General features: G+C 36.0%; 2 protein-coding genes across 2 annotated transcripts; one reads left to right on the forward strand and one right to left on the reverse strand.

The window, feature by feature from the left end:
* Positions 1 to 170: 170 nt before the first annotated feature.
* On the forward strand, positions 171 to 4977 carry LOC108986484 (rho GTPase-activating protein 5-like). Its single transcript, XM_018959111.2, is given in 6 exon segments — positions 171 to 915; positions 2108 to 2228; positions 2467 to 2586; positions 3469 to 3699; positions 4159 to 4674; positions 4676 to 4977. Coding segments are annotated over 6 exon segments (1500 nt in total). The 5' UTR covers positions 171 to 445; the 3' UTR covers positions 4718 to 4977.
* A 6134-nt stretch (positions 4978 to 11111) lies between these two features.
* Positions 11112 to 12013, reverse strand: LOC118348448 (protein FAR-RED ELONGATED HYPOCOTYL 3-like). The gene is made up of 2 exons (XM_035690073.1): positions 11314 to 12013; positions 11112 to 11197 (listed from the first exon to the last, which is right to left on the reverse strand). Exons 1-2 carry the CDS (start codon positions 12011 to 12013, stop codon positions 11112 to 11114), a joined length of 786 nt encoding a protein of 261 aa, XP_035545966.1.
* Between the last annotated feature and the right edge of the window lie 3878 nt (positions 12014 to 15891).

Below are 15891 nucleotides of genomic sequence, written 5' to 3' on the forward strand. Positions count from 1 at the left end.
AAGGGGTCAAACGCCCTTTACATCATGTACTATTTTAGAAATTTTCTTCTATAAATTAACTTGATTTGGCTCAGATTTGTTTACAATATTATATATTTAATTCGTTTAGCATCTTCTCTTTCTCCAAACGTATAAATGGAAGGTGAAACGTCAAGACTCAAGGATATTAATCTCACTCTTATCTTTTTCTCAGTTGAATTCCCACCAAATCTCTGTGTCTCTATTTCTCTCTGTATGCTTGTTCAACTCTTCATATCCAGAGAAGACCAAAAGAAAGAATCTTGAGATAATGACAGTCACGTCCTACATCCTTCAACCCCTTTGCTTCAACCCAACTCCACCACTCCAAATGCCGTCTCTGAAAAATCTCTCTTTCTCAGAATCTTTTTAGTATTTGTTTTTCTTTCTTTTCCCTAATCAGCAAGAAACAATTTCTTTGCCAGCCATGCCTGAGGTCCTCGACCTCAGCCATTCCCCATCCCATTTCTCTTCCCCTGCTTCTCCTCCTCGTTCTCCATCTCCTACAAGAGTCTCTTCCTCTTCCTCTTCTTTATGCTGCCCACCCCTTCAGAATGACGGCATCAATCACTCTGTCCGGGACTGTGACTCGCCCTCTTACTCTGTACATGAGGACGGGGATTCTATAACGACCGACTGTGAAGAAGAGGAGGAGGAGGAGGAGAGCGATAGGCAAAGAAGGGACCAGCTACCTGTGCTGGCATTGCTGTTGGAAATCTTGAGGAAATCTTTAATGGCTTGCAAGAGTACTGACAGGAGGGAGCTCTGTCCCATGGAGATTGGTTGTCCGACTGATGTGCGGCATGTGGCGCATGTTACCTTTGATAGTTTTCATGGGTTCTTGGGATTGCCTGAGGAGTTTGAACCTGAGGTGCCCAGGAGGCCTCCTAGCGCCAGGTACATCTGGGGTTTGATCAATTCTTGCCGTTTATTATTTTTGGTGGGAATGTGAGCGTGTTTTTATATTTTCAATTACTATTAGGTGCTTATTTTGGTATTAAATGGGTGAACTTGTTTGGTTTTAATTAATGGGTTTTGCTATTTTTTTCTTTGGATTGCATTCATTTAATCCAATTCTTGATCCGTGAATTTACTCGTTTGCTGTTTACAATTCTTGGTTTTTTGTTTTCTTCATGAGTGACACCTTCTATATGTGAAAAAAAAATTGATGGCAGATTGAACTAACAACTACTAATATTAGCTACAAGTCTAAAGTATGCAAGTCCTTTGAAAGGAGTGAGGCATTTTTGGGATGGGTCACACTTTTTTCAAAGGAATTGCATGAGGATTGTACGCCGTGGACTTGCACAAATCCTTTTCCACAAACTAAGAACTTAATCATAATAACAGGAGATCTTCGACAAATTATCATTGGGGAGTACTCTTTTTCCTGCTATGATTTCCTAGTTCCATAGCTAAGGGTGTACTCTTTTTTTCTGTTTCTTATCTCAAATTTTTGTTGGTCTACTTACTCGATGGGATAGAGCTTTGAGTTTCCCAATTAGGGGAACAAGTGCATATAAGTGGTATCATCCATTCCTGAGATTAGCCTGAATTGTAATTAATTGATGATTACAAGTACATATAATGTGATGCTTCTATTATGTTTTTTTATTTGAAGTTGTTTAAAGGAATGTTCATCAATCCTCAGATGATTAATAATTCCCTCCTTTGCTTTGTTGTAATCAGCTTTAGCAAATAACCCCTCCTTTTTGGCTTACTCACAAACTTGTCTATATGTCCTTATACGAGTATCCTAATCAGTATTTTCCATGCAACACATTGTTTCAGTTTGTCAAATGTTTGGTTCTGAGGGATCATTAAAAATGAGGATAAGAGTTATTTGGTTGGATAACATAACTGCAGATCAAGTTAGCATCATCCCAGAAAGATTTATTAAACTCTCCCAAGTTGTAGAACCGTCAAGTAACTCTCTTATGACATCTACATACTTTACATAGTGAAACTCCATTCATCAAAAGCATTAAAGCTTGATAACTTTTGCACGTCTTCTAATGAGTTTATGCCTAATTGTTTAACTATTATGATCTTTCTTATGCTTATAGATTTGCAAAATTTTCAAATGTAGTACTACCGTCTTTGGAGTTTCCACGGAATCCATGCAGTTGTCATTTGACTCTAGAGGCAATAGCGTGCCAACAATTCTCTTGCTAATGCAAAAAAAGTTGTATGCTCTAGGAGGTCTGCAGGTACTTCACCCTGTTGTTTCTCTTCTCCTCTATCTTCTTTAACATCATGATGATGACTCTAAATTCAGGGCATGATTTGCGTGAGCAAGCGCAATAGTATGGTATTTGAATGAAAGTTTGTTGAGTTTAGTGGTTTGATTTATCCAAGTGATGGGGGCTTTTTCTATTTAAATGTCTGTTTCATGTCATGGTTACAATTTTTATTAGGCTTAATTCCTCAAACTGTTGCCATGTTCAGGCAGAAGGGGTTTTCAGAATTGCTGCAGCAAACAGTCAAGAGGAGTATGTCAGGGACCAACTGAATTCGGGAGTGGTACCAGAAGGCATTGATGTACACTGTTTGGCAGGACTTATCAAGGTATGCCATCATTACTCTATCAACTCTAACAGGGTATGCCATTTTTAGATGTCAGGTGTGCCCTTGTTTCTTTTGTGAGGAGTATGTAATTGATATGCAACATTTTGGGCTCTTTCACTTTCTCCACATACAAAGGGACTGCTATGGAGAGTAAATTTGGACCAAGTAGAAAGGATTTCTTCTTACTTGACATTTATTGACCCTAACAATTACAAGAGATTAAGGCTTGGTTTGGATTGAGAGTTAGGCCTCATTTGTTTTCGCAATGAGATGAGTTGAGATTAAAGTTAAGAGTTGTATAAAATATTATTAGAATATATTTTTTTAATATTATTTTTGTTTAGGGATTTGAAAATGTTGACTTTTTTATTTTATTTTGTGTGGGAATTTGAGAAAGTTGTAATGATTAGATGAGATAAGTTGAGAGTTGTGAAAACAAATGGGGCCTTAATCTCAACCCATCTCATCTCATTCTAATAATAATATTAAAAAATAATATTCTAACAATATTTTATTCAATTTTCAACTTTCATCTCAACTCACTATCCAAACCTAACCTAAGTGCCCTATAATTAGTGTTAGTACAAGAGAAAATTTTGATTCTATGTGTTACATTATTGTGTTGAATTAGGCTTGGTGGTATTATGATTAATCTTTTCTTCTTTGGATAAGTGATTATGATTAATCTAACGGATGTTAAAATCAACAAAAAATATGTCAAGTTACAGTAAACAATTATTTTGGAAATAATGTTTGGCCTATTTCAGATTGGTTTCCTGTGAATAAATAGTTAAGTCGCTACATGGTCCTCTAGAAATGAGTAAGAATTGTGGAACTATAAATGGTTGTATATATTGACTTGGCCTATATTTGATCTTCTAGGCTTGGTTTAGGGAACTCCCAACTGGGGTTCTGGATTCTCTATCACCTGAGCAGGTAATGCAATGCCAGACAGAAGAGGATTTTGCTAAAATTGTGAGGCTTCTACCCCGAACTGAAGCTGCTCTACTGGACTGGGCCATCAACCTGATGGCTGATGTTGTCCAAGAGGAACATCTGAACAAGATGGACGCACGCAACATTGCTCTGGTTTTTGCACCAAACATGACTAAGGCGAGTTTGAATAACCGGAGTCCAGAAGTTCTCAACATAACCCACATTTAACTGCAATTTTATTTCAAAAAGATAGCATTTGGGCTTTTCTCTAATCAAATCAGTTTATTGTGTTAAATGGACCTAATCTAGAAGTATTTTTTGGATGTCATTTAAGTGAGTCCATATCATTAACACCATTCACATATCAGAGCATTTCCAGATTTGAAAAGATTTGATAAACTTGCATAGGGCAATCCCCTGCCCACCTCCCGCAAAAAACATATTTTCTTCTTTTTTCTCTGGTTTATTTTGTGAGATTTAGAGCTACTACATATCTGTACCTCAGTTCCAAAGAAGTCATTTTAACGATTTTTTTTTTTATCACCTTCCATTTAAAGTGAAAATATGCTATGAAATGCGGATGGCCAATTTATTCAGTGGTTGGTGGAATGACTTTTTTCACATCTCTTGTCGCAGATGGCAGATCCTTTGACTGCCCTGAGGTATGCAGTCCAAGTGATGAACTTTCTCAGGACCCTAATCTTAAAAACATTGGTAGAAAGAAAGGATTCTGTGGTGGAGCCTCCTTCTGCTAGCCATTTAGAGCCTTCTGATGAGAATGGGCACCGAAGCCCTTCACAAGCCCGCCAGGAAGATATTACCCACGAGAAAGAAGAGCGAGAGCAAAGGTTCATTACTGAAGAACCTATTTCAGACATTTCCGCTGACTCTAATAAAAAAAACCACCTAATTGATGGAGAAGCTGGAAGTTCATTGACTTCTTCTGAGAAACTAAATCCTGATGGGGATGGTTTTTGTGGGAGTCTGACTCAGGTTGACCCTTCCATTAACAAAAAAGAAGCAGGTGAAGCCAGTTGCGTGAGAGCTGAAGTTCAAGGTAACTCTGAAAAGAGAGAGACTGAAAAATGTGGTCAGCAATCTGCAGTTCCAGGAACAGCGTCTGCTGAGAAGACTAGGGGAATCAGCAATATGAGTCACAGATTCAAGGATAGAGCGGATTGAAGCCTGGAGGTGAAGGAAAGCTCAACAGATGTTGATCCCCGGTTGATTTTATTACAGGTCTAGTGCAAGTGTTTTTTAACTTTGAAGTCAAGGGAATGTTTGTGAAATGTTCATGGAGGAAACTTACATATTCTCATACTAACATTGTTGTTGGAGTTTGATTGTTGTGGTTTCTTTGGGTTTGCTTTCCCATCTTTAATGGTAGAGCCAGGAATACATCTTCTCCCATGACTATATATTATCCATCTTAACCTATGAAAAGTGAATCTTCCATCTCCTCCTGATCCCCCAAAGTCATAAGTCTCATCTCCTTTTTCCCAAGTTTTTTTGGTTAGTTGAAGACGCATTTAGTAAGAAAAAAAAAAATTAAAAAATTATATATGGTGTGAAGATAATGAATAGAATTTTTGTTACTAATTATGACTAACTCCACCCTAGTTTTATTGGCGTGAGTTTCATGAGTTGCCAGGGAAGAGTATGAAACTATTAATCTCATTTATTTAATTATTTTACCATGCTGAAATTACTAATATAACAGCTTGCTCATGAAATACATTAAATATGAGGGGAAAGAGTATATTATATGGTAATTTTATAAATGTAGAATCAGATCATTTCCATCTGTTGTTGACAGAGAGTCAATTAAATGAAATGGATGGATAGTAAGTAGGTGACATTAATTTTCTTAGACATGCAGGAGAGAACTCGTGAAAAGGATCGGCTCGAATATTCTCAAAACAGAGAAGGAAAAGAAAGAGAACGGCATACATGACGATGACATGTTGATATAACTGTATCTGTCCAACACCTGGTTGTAAGCTCAGCCTTGACTACTGTAAATTTATGGAAAAACAGAGAAATTATAGAAGAAGAATGCAATCTGTACTTCTCATTATTTGATCAAGTGAATTGAAATGCTATACAATCAGTTTGTTTATATAGATACAATGACCATTTACAACTTGCCATCTGGACCACTAATACTCATATATGAATAACTAACTTAACTACCAATTTCTACCAATATCATGAACGTAAGCCTTCTGTAGTCTTCTGTTTCTGTTTGGCTTCTTGAGCTTTTAACTCCAGACCTTCTATATGATTTTGTAAACTCCAACAACTACTACAAAAAAATAAAAATCTAATCTTAACTTCTTCAAAGTTACACATCAAAATATAAAATAATAATTATATATATTACCATCCGTCTTAGGATAATTTAGATAGTGAGATGAGATAAGATGATTTTTAGATAAAAATAAAAAGTTGAATAAAATATTATTAGAATATTATTTTTTAATATTATTATTATTTTAAAATTAAAAAAAATGAAATTGGTTGTTATATTTTATATAAAAATTTAAAAAATTATAATAATAAGATAAAATCATTTCTACATCAGACGGGGTTATATGTTGACAACGCATGCAATTACGACGTACAGTGATCTGAATAAGTGAGAATAAACCACGCAGAAAGCCACGTAGCTAAGAACTAATTTTCTCACTTCTTGTTTTGATTCTTCCTACTGATCATCTGAAGTTGGTTTCACTAACAAATACATGAAATAAATAAAACAAAAGAATTTATGTTTTCATATATTAATTCTTGTTAATTTTATTTTCGTTCTTATTCTTATTGGATTTTTTCTTTCCTCATTTTTGTTTTTTTTTTTGGTGAGAGAAGGGTTTATGTGTGTTAGGGGCAATACAAGAAATCTCAAAATAATTTCAAAGAGAAAATATTTGTACACGTCTAGAATATAGACGTCTCGTGCAGTTTTTTTTTTTAAATATATATATAAAAGAATTTATTTATTTATTTTATTTAAAAATTTGTATATGTTTTGTAGCATTACCCTTGTGAATAACATGCATGAGAGTTAATTTTTTAGTTGTAGTGATGGAAAATGTATGGAAATATACAGGTACCATTTGGATACTGAGATGAAATGAGATGAGTTAATAAAAGTTGAAAGTTGAATATAATATTATTAGAATATTAATTTTTAATATTATTATTATTTTAAAATTTGAAAATTTTGAATTGTTTATTATATTTTGTGTAAAAATTTTAAAAAAAATTATAATAATAAAATGAAATGAGATAAAACTATTTCTGTATCAAAACAAACTATAATCTCCTCAAATTACTGTCGAAAATCTAATCATGAACCAGCCGGCCAGGCCCCAACTATTAATTATCTTGGTTATGTATGCAATTTCTTTCTTGAGAAAGGAGAAAGGAAAAGATATTTTTTTTTTTTGGGCCTTTCATTTTAGTCGTGTTTTTTATTTTTAACATTTTTGTTAATTCAAAACGTTATTAATGTTTATAAAATAATTAACATTAGCTTCTTCTTCTTCTTCCTTTTTTTTTTTTTTTTTATGGTTTTAGTCGTTTGAGTATTTTCTAAAATTAGTGATAATTCGATCGACACATATATACGACTTAAATGTATATATTTTTAAATATAGAGATAAATTTGAATAAAAACGCTACTTACAGTTGTGTACGTAAACGGCTTGCAGTCTGCTGCTGATGTGGAAAAATAAAACGACGCCGTTTTATTTTTATTGTATTTGACCCATTTCCCCTCAGCCCTCCCTCCTTCTCTCCTTTTTGTTTTCTCGAACATTTTGTGTTTCTCCTTCCCCGAAGACCCCTCTCCTCCTTTCTCGCGAACCCCTTCCTTCCTCTCGAATGTTCTATGTTTCTCCTTCCTCGAAGGCACCTCTCCCACTTTCTCGCGAACCCCTTCCTTCCTCTCTGTGTTTATGCAAAGCCCTTGAAGCGATTTACGTTCTCTTCGCAAAGACCCTGAAGCCGTTTACGTTCTCTCCAGCGAAGCCCGAAGCCCCTTCCTCTATGTGTTTCGAAATGCAAAGGCCTTCCATTTCCCTTCATCCCGACTTCTCACCTCCTTCGTAGATGACCCAGTAGACCTAACCCGAAACCATAACCATAACCCTAACCCTAACCCAGCCCATTTCCCTTCATCCCGAAACCCTAACCCTAAATCTAAGCTGAACCCTAACCATCCATTTTCCCTCTCCCTCATCCCGAAACCCTAACCCTAAATCTAAGCCGAACCCTAACCATCCCCTTTCCCTCATCCCTAACCCTAGCCCCTATCCTTCATCAAGGCACAAGGAAGACAGTCGCCCATGTCCATTCCAAGTGGAAGGCAAGTACATTTCTTTTTGTATTATGCATTTTTTTTCCTTATTTTGTTTGTTGCTTTTGTTTAACTTTTCAACTATTTTGGTTTGGAGTTTTTTATGGTGATCATGCTTGGACTAGTGAATGGGTTGTGCCATCCGATATACATGCATTGTATTCCTTTTGAATGCTTGGATCATGATTGGACTAGTGAATGTGTCAGATTTGACAGTAAAAGAAATTTGGGTTTATGATTCTTATTTAATCTGCTGTAATGGAGTAGTATGATTAATTTAAAGAAAGAGGAATTACTAGACTGAGGCATAATCTGTATGACCAAATAAATCACAACAGAGATGACCCATCACTATTATAAATCAACTGCCTATGCCCCAAAAAACAATAAAAATTAAATAATTTCTAAATGGCAACTTTGAAATTGTATGAATTCATGAACTTAATGTCTGCATTAATTACTTCAAATTGGTCCTCCTGCCAATGTAATAAGAAGACTCTTGCACAGAAAACTCCAATTACCTCAAGTCTCATACCCATCATATAATGAGTAATTGTAAGTTATTATTATTATTATTATTATTATTATTCTGAAAAATATTAATCTTTGGATGTGGGAAGCCTAATCCAGTTGCACTTAAATTGGAATGATACCTTTTGATTGAATGGAGATATGATTACATGTTCGATTGCTTATTTGTTTCCCTCATATTTGTAATCTCATAAGAAAATGAGATTTTTTTATTGCCCTCTGTTGACTACCAAGGATGTTTATTTCTGGCCTAGAAAGGGCTTTCTTAATCTTTCTTAATTGTAATTCTGTTGATATGTGTGCCTTTCCATTGTAATTATGGTTGAGGTTAGAATGTCGTCGTCATCACTGTCTTCTTCATCTGTTGGCAAACGTACTTTCGCTCCTCCCTTGTGCTTCTGTGAGGTTTAAGCTATAGTGAGATACTCAAATACTAAGGCAAATCCAGGACGACTCTTCTTAGGGTGTCCAAAGTACAATACAAAGGTAACTACAACCCAAATAATGTAACATGTTTAATAGATTCATATACTGTTACGTACATCTAACAATTTTTAAATTTTTATTGTCATTTATCAGGGATTACCATACTGTAAATATTTTAAGTGGGCTGATATAGAGCTACAAGAATATGCAAATGAATTGTCAAGGAAGGAGGAAGAGCTCGAGAAGAGACTCTTCGAAGTTGAAATCCAAGTAACTGAGCTCCGTAAGATAGTAGATGAAATTAAGAAGAGAAAGATAGAGTTGGTGCTTCTTGAAAGAGAATCTGTCCTAAGGCATTCACGCACGTAATCCCGAGTGTATTTTGATCTTTTTTTAGTTTTTTGCTGTTATTTATTGACAAGCTAGTGGTTTCTGTTTTTTAGTTTTTAGTCTGAATTTGTACTTATGTGTGATGTAAGTTAGCTATTAGATGTGCGATGTAAGTTACTTAGTTATTAGTTATTATATTTGTATAATTAGTCTGAATTTGTATTTATGTCTAATTGTATACGTGTTTTGGCCTTCCATGAGAATTGAATAGAAACTTTACAATCGCTGAACAGGTTTAGATACTTGTTTTTGTTTGGTTTGTTTATATTAATGTTACTGTTGAGAACCAATGAAAAGTCAATCCTGTTACACACACAGATGAGTCTGATGATTTACTGGGAACCAAATTACATGCAGAGATGAAATGAATCTGTTGGCTTACAAAACAAATGCACGATCAGTACCCGTGCATACGTAAATGTTGGCTGAACGTGTTGCCTAAATGTCAACACACTTAGCACTAGTAATGCACACGTAAAGCTGTGAGCTGTGGTGCACTATCAATACCCATAACACATAAATGACAATGCATTCTCAATAAATATAGTACACGTAAATGAACCTGTTAGCTTTACAAAATCTGTTGGCCTAATGGCAATGCACTATCAATACCCATAACACATAAATGGCAATGCATTCTCAATAAATATAGTACACGTAAATAAACCTGTTAGCTTTACAAAATCTGTTGGCCTAATGGCAATGCACTATCAATACCCATAACACTGCAATGACAATGCATTCTCAGTACAACTAGTACACGTAAATGAACCTGTTAGCTTTACAAAATCTGTTGGCCTAATGGCAATGCACTATCAATACCCATAACACATAAATGAACCTGTTACACATTGACAAATGCATTCTCAGTACATGTGCACACATAAATGAACCTGTTTAATGGCAATACATTATCACTACCAAAAATAATCACAACCGTAATAAATACAAACTTCCAAAAATACTCCATTGGAAATATTGTCACTTTCCAAGCTTTGTCAATATAAACTAATTACAAAATCTTTTGTCCTCTAAAAATTTCCCTACTTACTATCACTTTTCAAGTTTTGTGAATATAAAATATAAACAAAATAGATCACTTGCCAAGCTTGCCTCAGAGATGGAAATATAACCACCAAATAACTTCTTACAAAAATAATTACAAAACAAATCACTTCCATGGTTGCAAAAATTAAATTTCAACCTACTTGCACCGGTTGTGATCCATCAAAACCCAAGGAGGTCCGGTTGAGCGCCATCGAATCCAAAAAAATCTGCGTGGATTAGTATCCAGATATTACAATTAGTACATGCAAATTTTAATAATATTAATGTCATCTAAATATTACATTAGTAGATGCAAAGTTTAGGAATGTTACACTTTCTTGGATGCCAAATACTGTTTTTCGGTTTTGGGTTCCACTACTATCAAATTTTGAGCTGTCTATAACAGACTGTTTATAAATAAGAAATTTCTTAGTAAATATTAAAGGCATGACATATTGATCACAATACAAATATTGACTAATAATGATGGGGACGAAATCATTGTTTGGTTGATAAAACCTGTGAGAAAAAGTAATACATGCACTTGTACAGGATTTGTGATATCCACTTCTGATGGCCCAAATAAATTCCTGCGCGTCCCCACTACTGGTATATCTCCTTCTTGTGTATCTCTCTCTCGCTAATAAAAAAGTAAGTAGTAAATTTTCTTTCTTTGCGAATTAACATTATAAATGTAATACACATTTACACTTATGTTTTTTTTTATTTATTATTCTCCCAATGTTAAAACATTCACCTGTTTGCGCTTCCCTCTGACTTGTGCTTTCTTTTGTTTGGCTTTAACCTTTCGTATGTCTGTCTCCATCCTGGATGCTCACCTCAGAGATGGGGGTCTTCCTTTTCCTCTCACAACAAGTGGACTCTTCACTTGTTGTGAACTACCAACTGTAGTTTTGTCCTCTGTCATCAAACCAGCATTCGAACTTGTTATGAGCAAAGATTTTAAAATGTCGATATTAAGTAGTTAATACGAAGTAAACCAGATTAACTTATTTTAAAATTCATCAGAATCGAACCTGCTTGGATTTGAGATAAGTTGCGTGTTTGCTCGCGATAACATTCAGTCATCTCATGTATCCTCTTCTTTGCATCTTCGAATTGCTCATTAGAATCCGCCACATAAGTTATCATCCCATAACATATATTTAAAAGAATTGAATATCTATGACCATTTGGCCTCTGCTCCCCTGCGTCATAACTACTGCGAATGAACGTGTATCTCCTCTTGATGTCCTTTCTCCATCGGTCTAGAATGTACCGGTCTGGCAATGATTTTATACCGTTAGACTTGAATACGGCCAAAATATGCCTACACAGTATCCTTCTCATCTGAAATAACCCACATGAACACTTAGCACTGCAGTCTTCCTCATTAAAGTCCACTGAAAATGTCACCGGTTTAGTGAACTCCTCAATACGAACTTCATCTTCTAGCAAATAACTCTTCATTACACCATCCGATGTAAGTAGAGATGGATCCAAATCGAGCAGACCAATTACTTGCTGCTGAACTTCCCTAAATTTAGAATTAGTGTACAACTCTTGAAATTTCTTTTCAATTGGAGATCTAGATATGCAGGGAATGACCTGGCTAAATGACTGGAATTTCGCATGGTTTTCATTCTCAATTTTCTTCCTCAACGCACTGTCAAACTGGTCGACAAACTCCTTCAAGTTTGTCTTCGAATGAACATAACCGTCAAAAAAAGTATTCATACTCTCGCTGCGCTAGGTTGTACTCATTCCAGCCCAAAAGTGCTCTTTTAGGAATACCGGTACTCAATACTCACGCTCCACATATAAACTTTTCAACCACACATTCTCATGTAAGTCGTATGTGTTAATAAACCCAGCCCAACATTTCTCAAACTCCTCAATAGTTTGTGTTATACACACATTTCATCAGTTGAGTTTTTAGCCCACTTCTATACGCAGCATACGACCCAAGCTTCTCAGGGACTTTCTTCAGTATATGCCACAGGCATAATCTATGTCGAGTTTCTGGAAAGACGGTAGCAATTACATTTTTCATTGCTCTGTCTTGATCAGTAATAATAGTCTTTGGAGCTATACTGTCCATACACTGCAACCAGGTTTGGAATAGCCATATAAATGTCTCCGTGTCCTCACTGGAAATCAACCCAGCTCCCAAAAGAATCGACTGCCCATGGCCCTTTACACCGAAAAATGGTGCAAAGGGCATCCCATACCTATTCGTTAGGTATGTGGTGTCGAATGTAACTACATCACCAAAATACTGGTAGGCTGTCCGACTACGTGGATCTGCCCAAAAAACATTCTTTAATCTACCGTCATCGCCTAAATCCATCAATGTAAAAAATCCGTTATTCTTGTACTGCATTCTCATAAAATAATCCCAAAGTGCTCCAGCACCACCTGCGCCAAGTCGAACATGTCGTGCTTTGTCGATGTAATTGCGACAATCCTTTTCTAAAAATGGGAGGTTCTCGAAGCCACCTGAGCCAACGACAAGAGAACCGTAACTCTTATTCAATCGGATGCCAGCTAAGTCGTTTGTGTCTAGGACTCTTTTAACGGTCTCACTCACTTCTCTGTTACATCGAAAAAAGCAGGATTTCTTTGGGCTAAGGCCGTGATTATGTGTATTATGGACAGTTGTTATCCGCATCTTTCCCTCAACTCTTAAGGCATTAATTCTTGCCTTATAGTCCGTTTTTCCCGTCGGACGTGGGTTGGCGACATTCGAACTCTTATTCCGGGCCTTCCCTCCCCGTGCACAACCAATGGTGACATATCTGACACTTTGATCCTCTAACCTCTCACTCCTCTGTGTCATCACCCCAAACCTGCATTTCTTTGCATACTGTTTATAGTAGCTCAACAAATCTTCAAACAAATTGAACTCCATCCCCGACTTTGGCTCCTCAATGATATCATCACTATCCAATGATGGCACTACCCGTGGTGTACTGGTAGTGCCATCGTCAATTTCTCGTTCATCTGGTCTATCCAATATAATTTCTTCATCAACTCTAGTTGAAGAACATGGAGGTTTAGTTTCCAAACAATCGGGTCTATTTTCTTCACTAACTCTAGCACTTGTTGTGGAGCTTGTAGCAATAACTGGCCTCGGAGGTCCCATCCCATATTGAAATGGGTAACCAACGTTTTGCTGAAAACAAAAAACAAAAAACATTTAAACCGTAATAAAAAGTTAGTTACGTTATAACTAAAAGACAACAACGAAGTTGAAAAACCACCTAAATGTTGCTTGGATTTTTGTTGTTATCTGGATATGGCAGAAAAGCTAGTGAACATGCAAGCATTGGTCCAAAGTAACCATGCATGTAATTTGGATAATTTAGTATACCAGTTTGAGGGATGTCCTAATATAAAAATAATAATAATAATTAGGACGTTAAACATTGAGTTGCAATAAGTTTTTAAATTATGAAATAACATACTAAGTTTGACGGATTTGAGCTAGATGGTGTTAGCTGAGATGGGTGTTCTTCTCCTTTTCCCATGCCCTGTTCAAGTTCTTCAATATCCAAGGTTAGTCTTTGATAAGTTTTCAGGAAATTTAATTCAATCGACCACCAGTGAGGACTAATATTGTACATATTTCTTCCAAGAATTACAAAACTGATCAAAATTTGATAAAAATTCAAATAAGATTTATTTACAATGTCAGACAATTGATGCTAACCAACCCATGCAATATATTCAAAGGGGCAAGCATGACATTTCTCAAAAGGACCACACTAATCAAACTTTACCAACATCAATCTTCAATATTTTTAATTTTTACGTAATTAATTAATACAATTACTTGTTTTGTATGTGTAGGAAAAACAAAAACTCATTTGGGAGTTGTTGTTTTGAATCTTGATGATCTACATATCTACAAACCAGAAAATTGATATCTTCAGCCAACCAAAAATAGATCATACAAACATCCAAACTTGTGGAACTGACTTGAAAAAAAAAACTAATACATGTGACTCAAAATATATTTTCATCCAACAAACATCCAAACTTGCAGATGTTAAAACATTTTTTATTGCAGATTGAAGCAAACATCTATCTTGATGGTACCTTTGGTGGCGACGGTATGGAGACGAGGCTGACCCGAATTGCTGCCCCACGAAGTTGACCCGAACTCCTGCTGGCCGACGAAGCTGACTCGAACTGATGCTGGCCCACGAAGCTGACCCCAACGAAGCCCACGAAGCTGACCCAAACCAAGTCCACCAAACTGACCCACACCAAGCCCACAAAATTGACCCACACCCAGCCCACCAGATTGGCCTTCAGTTGACCCACCCAACGTAGTACCCACTACCCACCGCAAATCGCACCCACACGAGACGGAAGGATCCTGCACCCACACGAGAGTCCGAGACGAAATGGCTTGGTTAGAATGATTTTAGTCTCAGAAGCGGGAAACGAAATGGCGAAATGGGTTTCGCTTTTTTTTTTTTTTAATTAATCCGCTGACCTGGCATCATGCCACGTCAGCCGACTGCACAGCATCTACATAAGACGACTGTGCATAGCAGAATTGACATGGAGAAGTGCTAGAGAGCATCCACTGTAGTGGTGCACACAATGCACACACTACGTGGATGCCTCTCATCCACTTTTTTTTTTTCTTCCTTCAAACGCAGCGGCTTCTCTCTCTCATCTCTCTCTCCCCAGCGTCTCTCTCCCGTCTCTCTCGCTCATTAACTCTCTCTCATCATCTCCGCTCTCTCTCATCTCGATCTCCCTCTCTCTCTCATCTCTGCTCTCTCTCTCTCTCTCTCATCTCGCTCTCTCTCATCTTCGCTCTCTCTCTCTCCTCTCTACTCTCTATCTCATTTCTGCTCTCTCTCGTTTCCGCTCTCTCTCATCCATCTCTAATTTTAAATTTAACAAACGTGTGGTGTAGATTTTGACACATAATGTGTGCAAAAATGGCTGCTATAAATAGTGGTTTCTACAAATAATATTTCTTTTACATGGCATGACATCATAAATATATATATATATATATATTTATACCGATGGTCATGATCATAGCCTGGGTTTACCTTCCCTGGCAGAGACAATATATGTGGCTCGTTGAGTTGTTCATTATTTATTTATGGGTTTATATATACGGCCTGTTACTGAATGTATTTTTCTTTTTCTTTTTTTACATAATTAATTTTCTTGTTTTTTTAAAAAAAATTAAATCCCCTCCACTTATAGATGATATAATGTGTTAAAAATACGAGAAATATATTTGTTTTACCTCCACTTGTTTGTGCCACCAATTAATGGAATGCATAGAATCATGAATTCAAATCATCAATTTGAGCGATTTTACTATACATCAGCCACTATTCATCTCTACATCTCACACTTGATAGTTTTTTTTTTTTCTTTTTCTTCTTCTTTTTTTTTTTACATAAAATGTGAGGTGTGGGGTAGTAAATAGTAACTGATGAGAATAATTATTCTTGAGCTAAAATATTTAAACCCACCCTCATTTATTTATTTATTTTCTTCTTTTAAAATGAATAAAAATATTCCTTCCTAATTATAAATTCTAATAAATCCCAATACTTATTATAGATCAGCAAAAA

Source organism: Juglans regia, chromosome 5, assembly GCF_001411555.2.
Source record: "Juglans regia cultivar Chandler chromosome 5, Walnut 2.0, whole genome shotgun sequence".
Classification (NCBI taxonomy): Eukaryota; Viridiplantae; Streptophyta; class Magnoliopsida; order Fagales; family Juglandaceae; genus Juglans; species Juglans regia.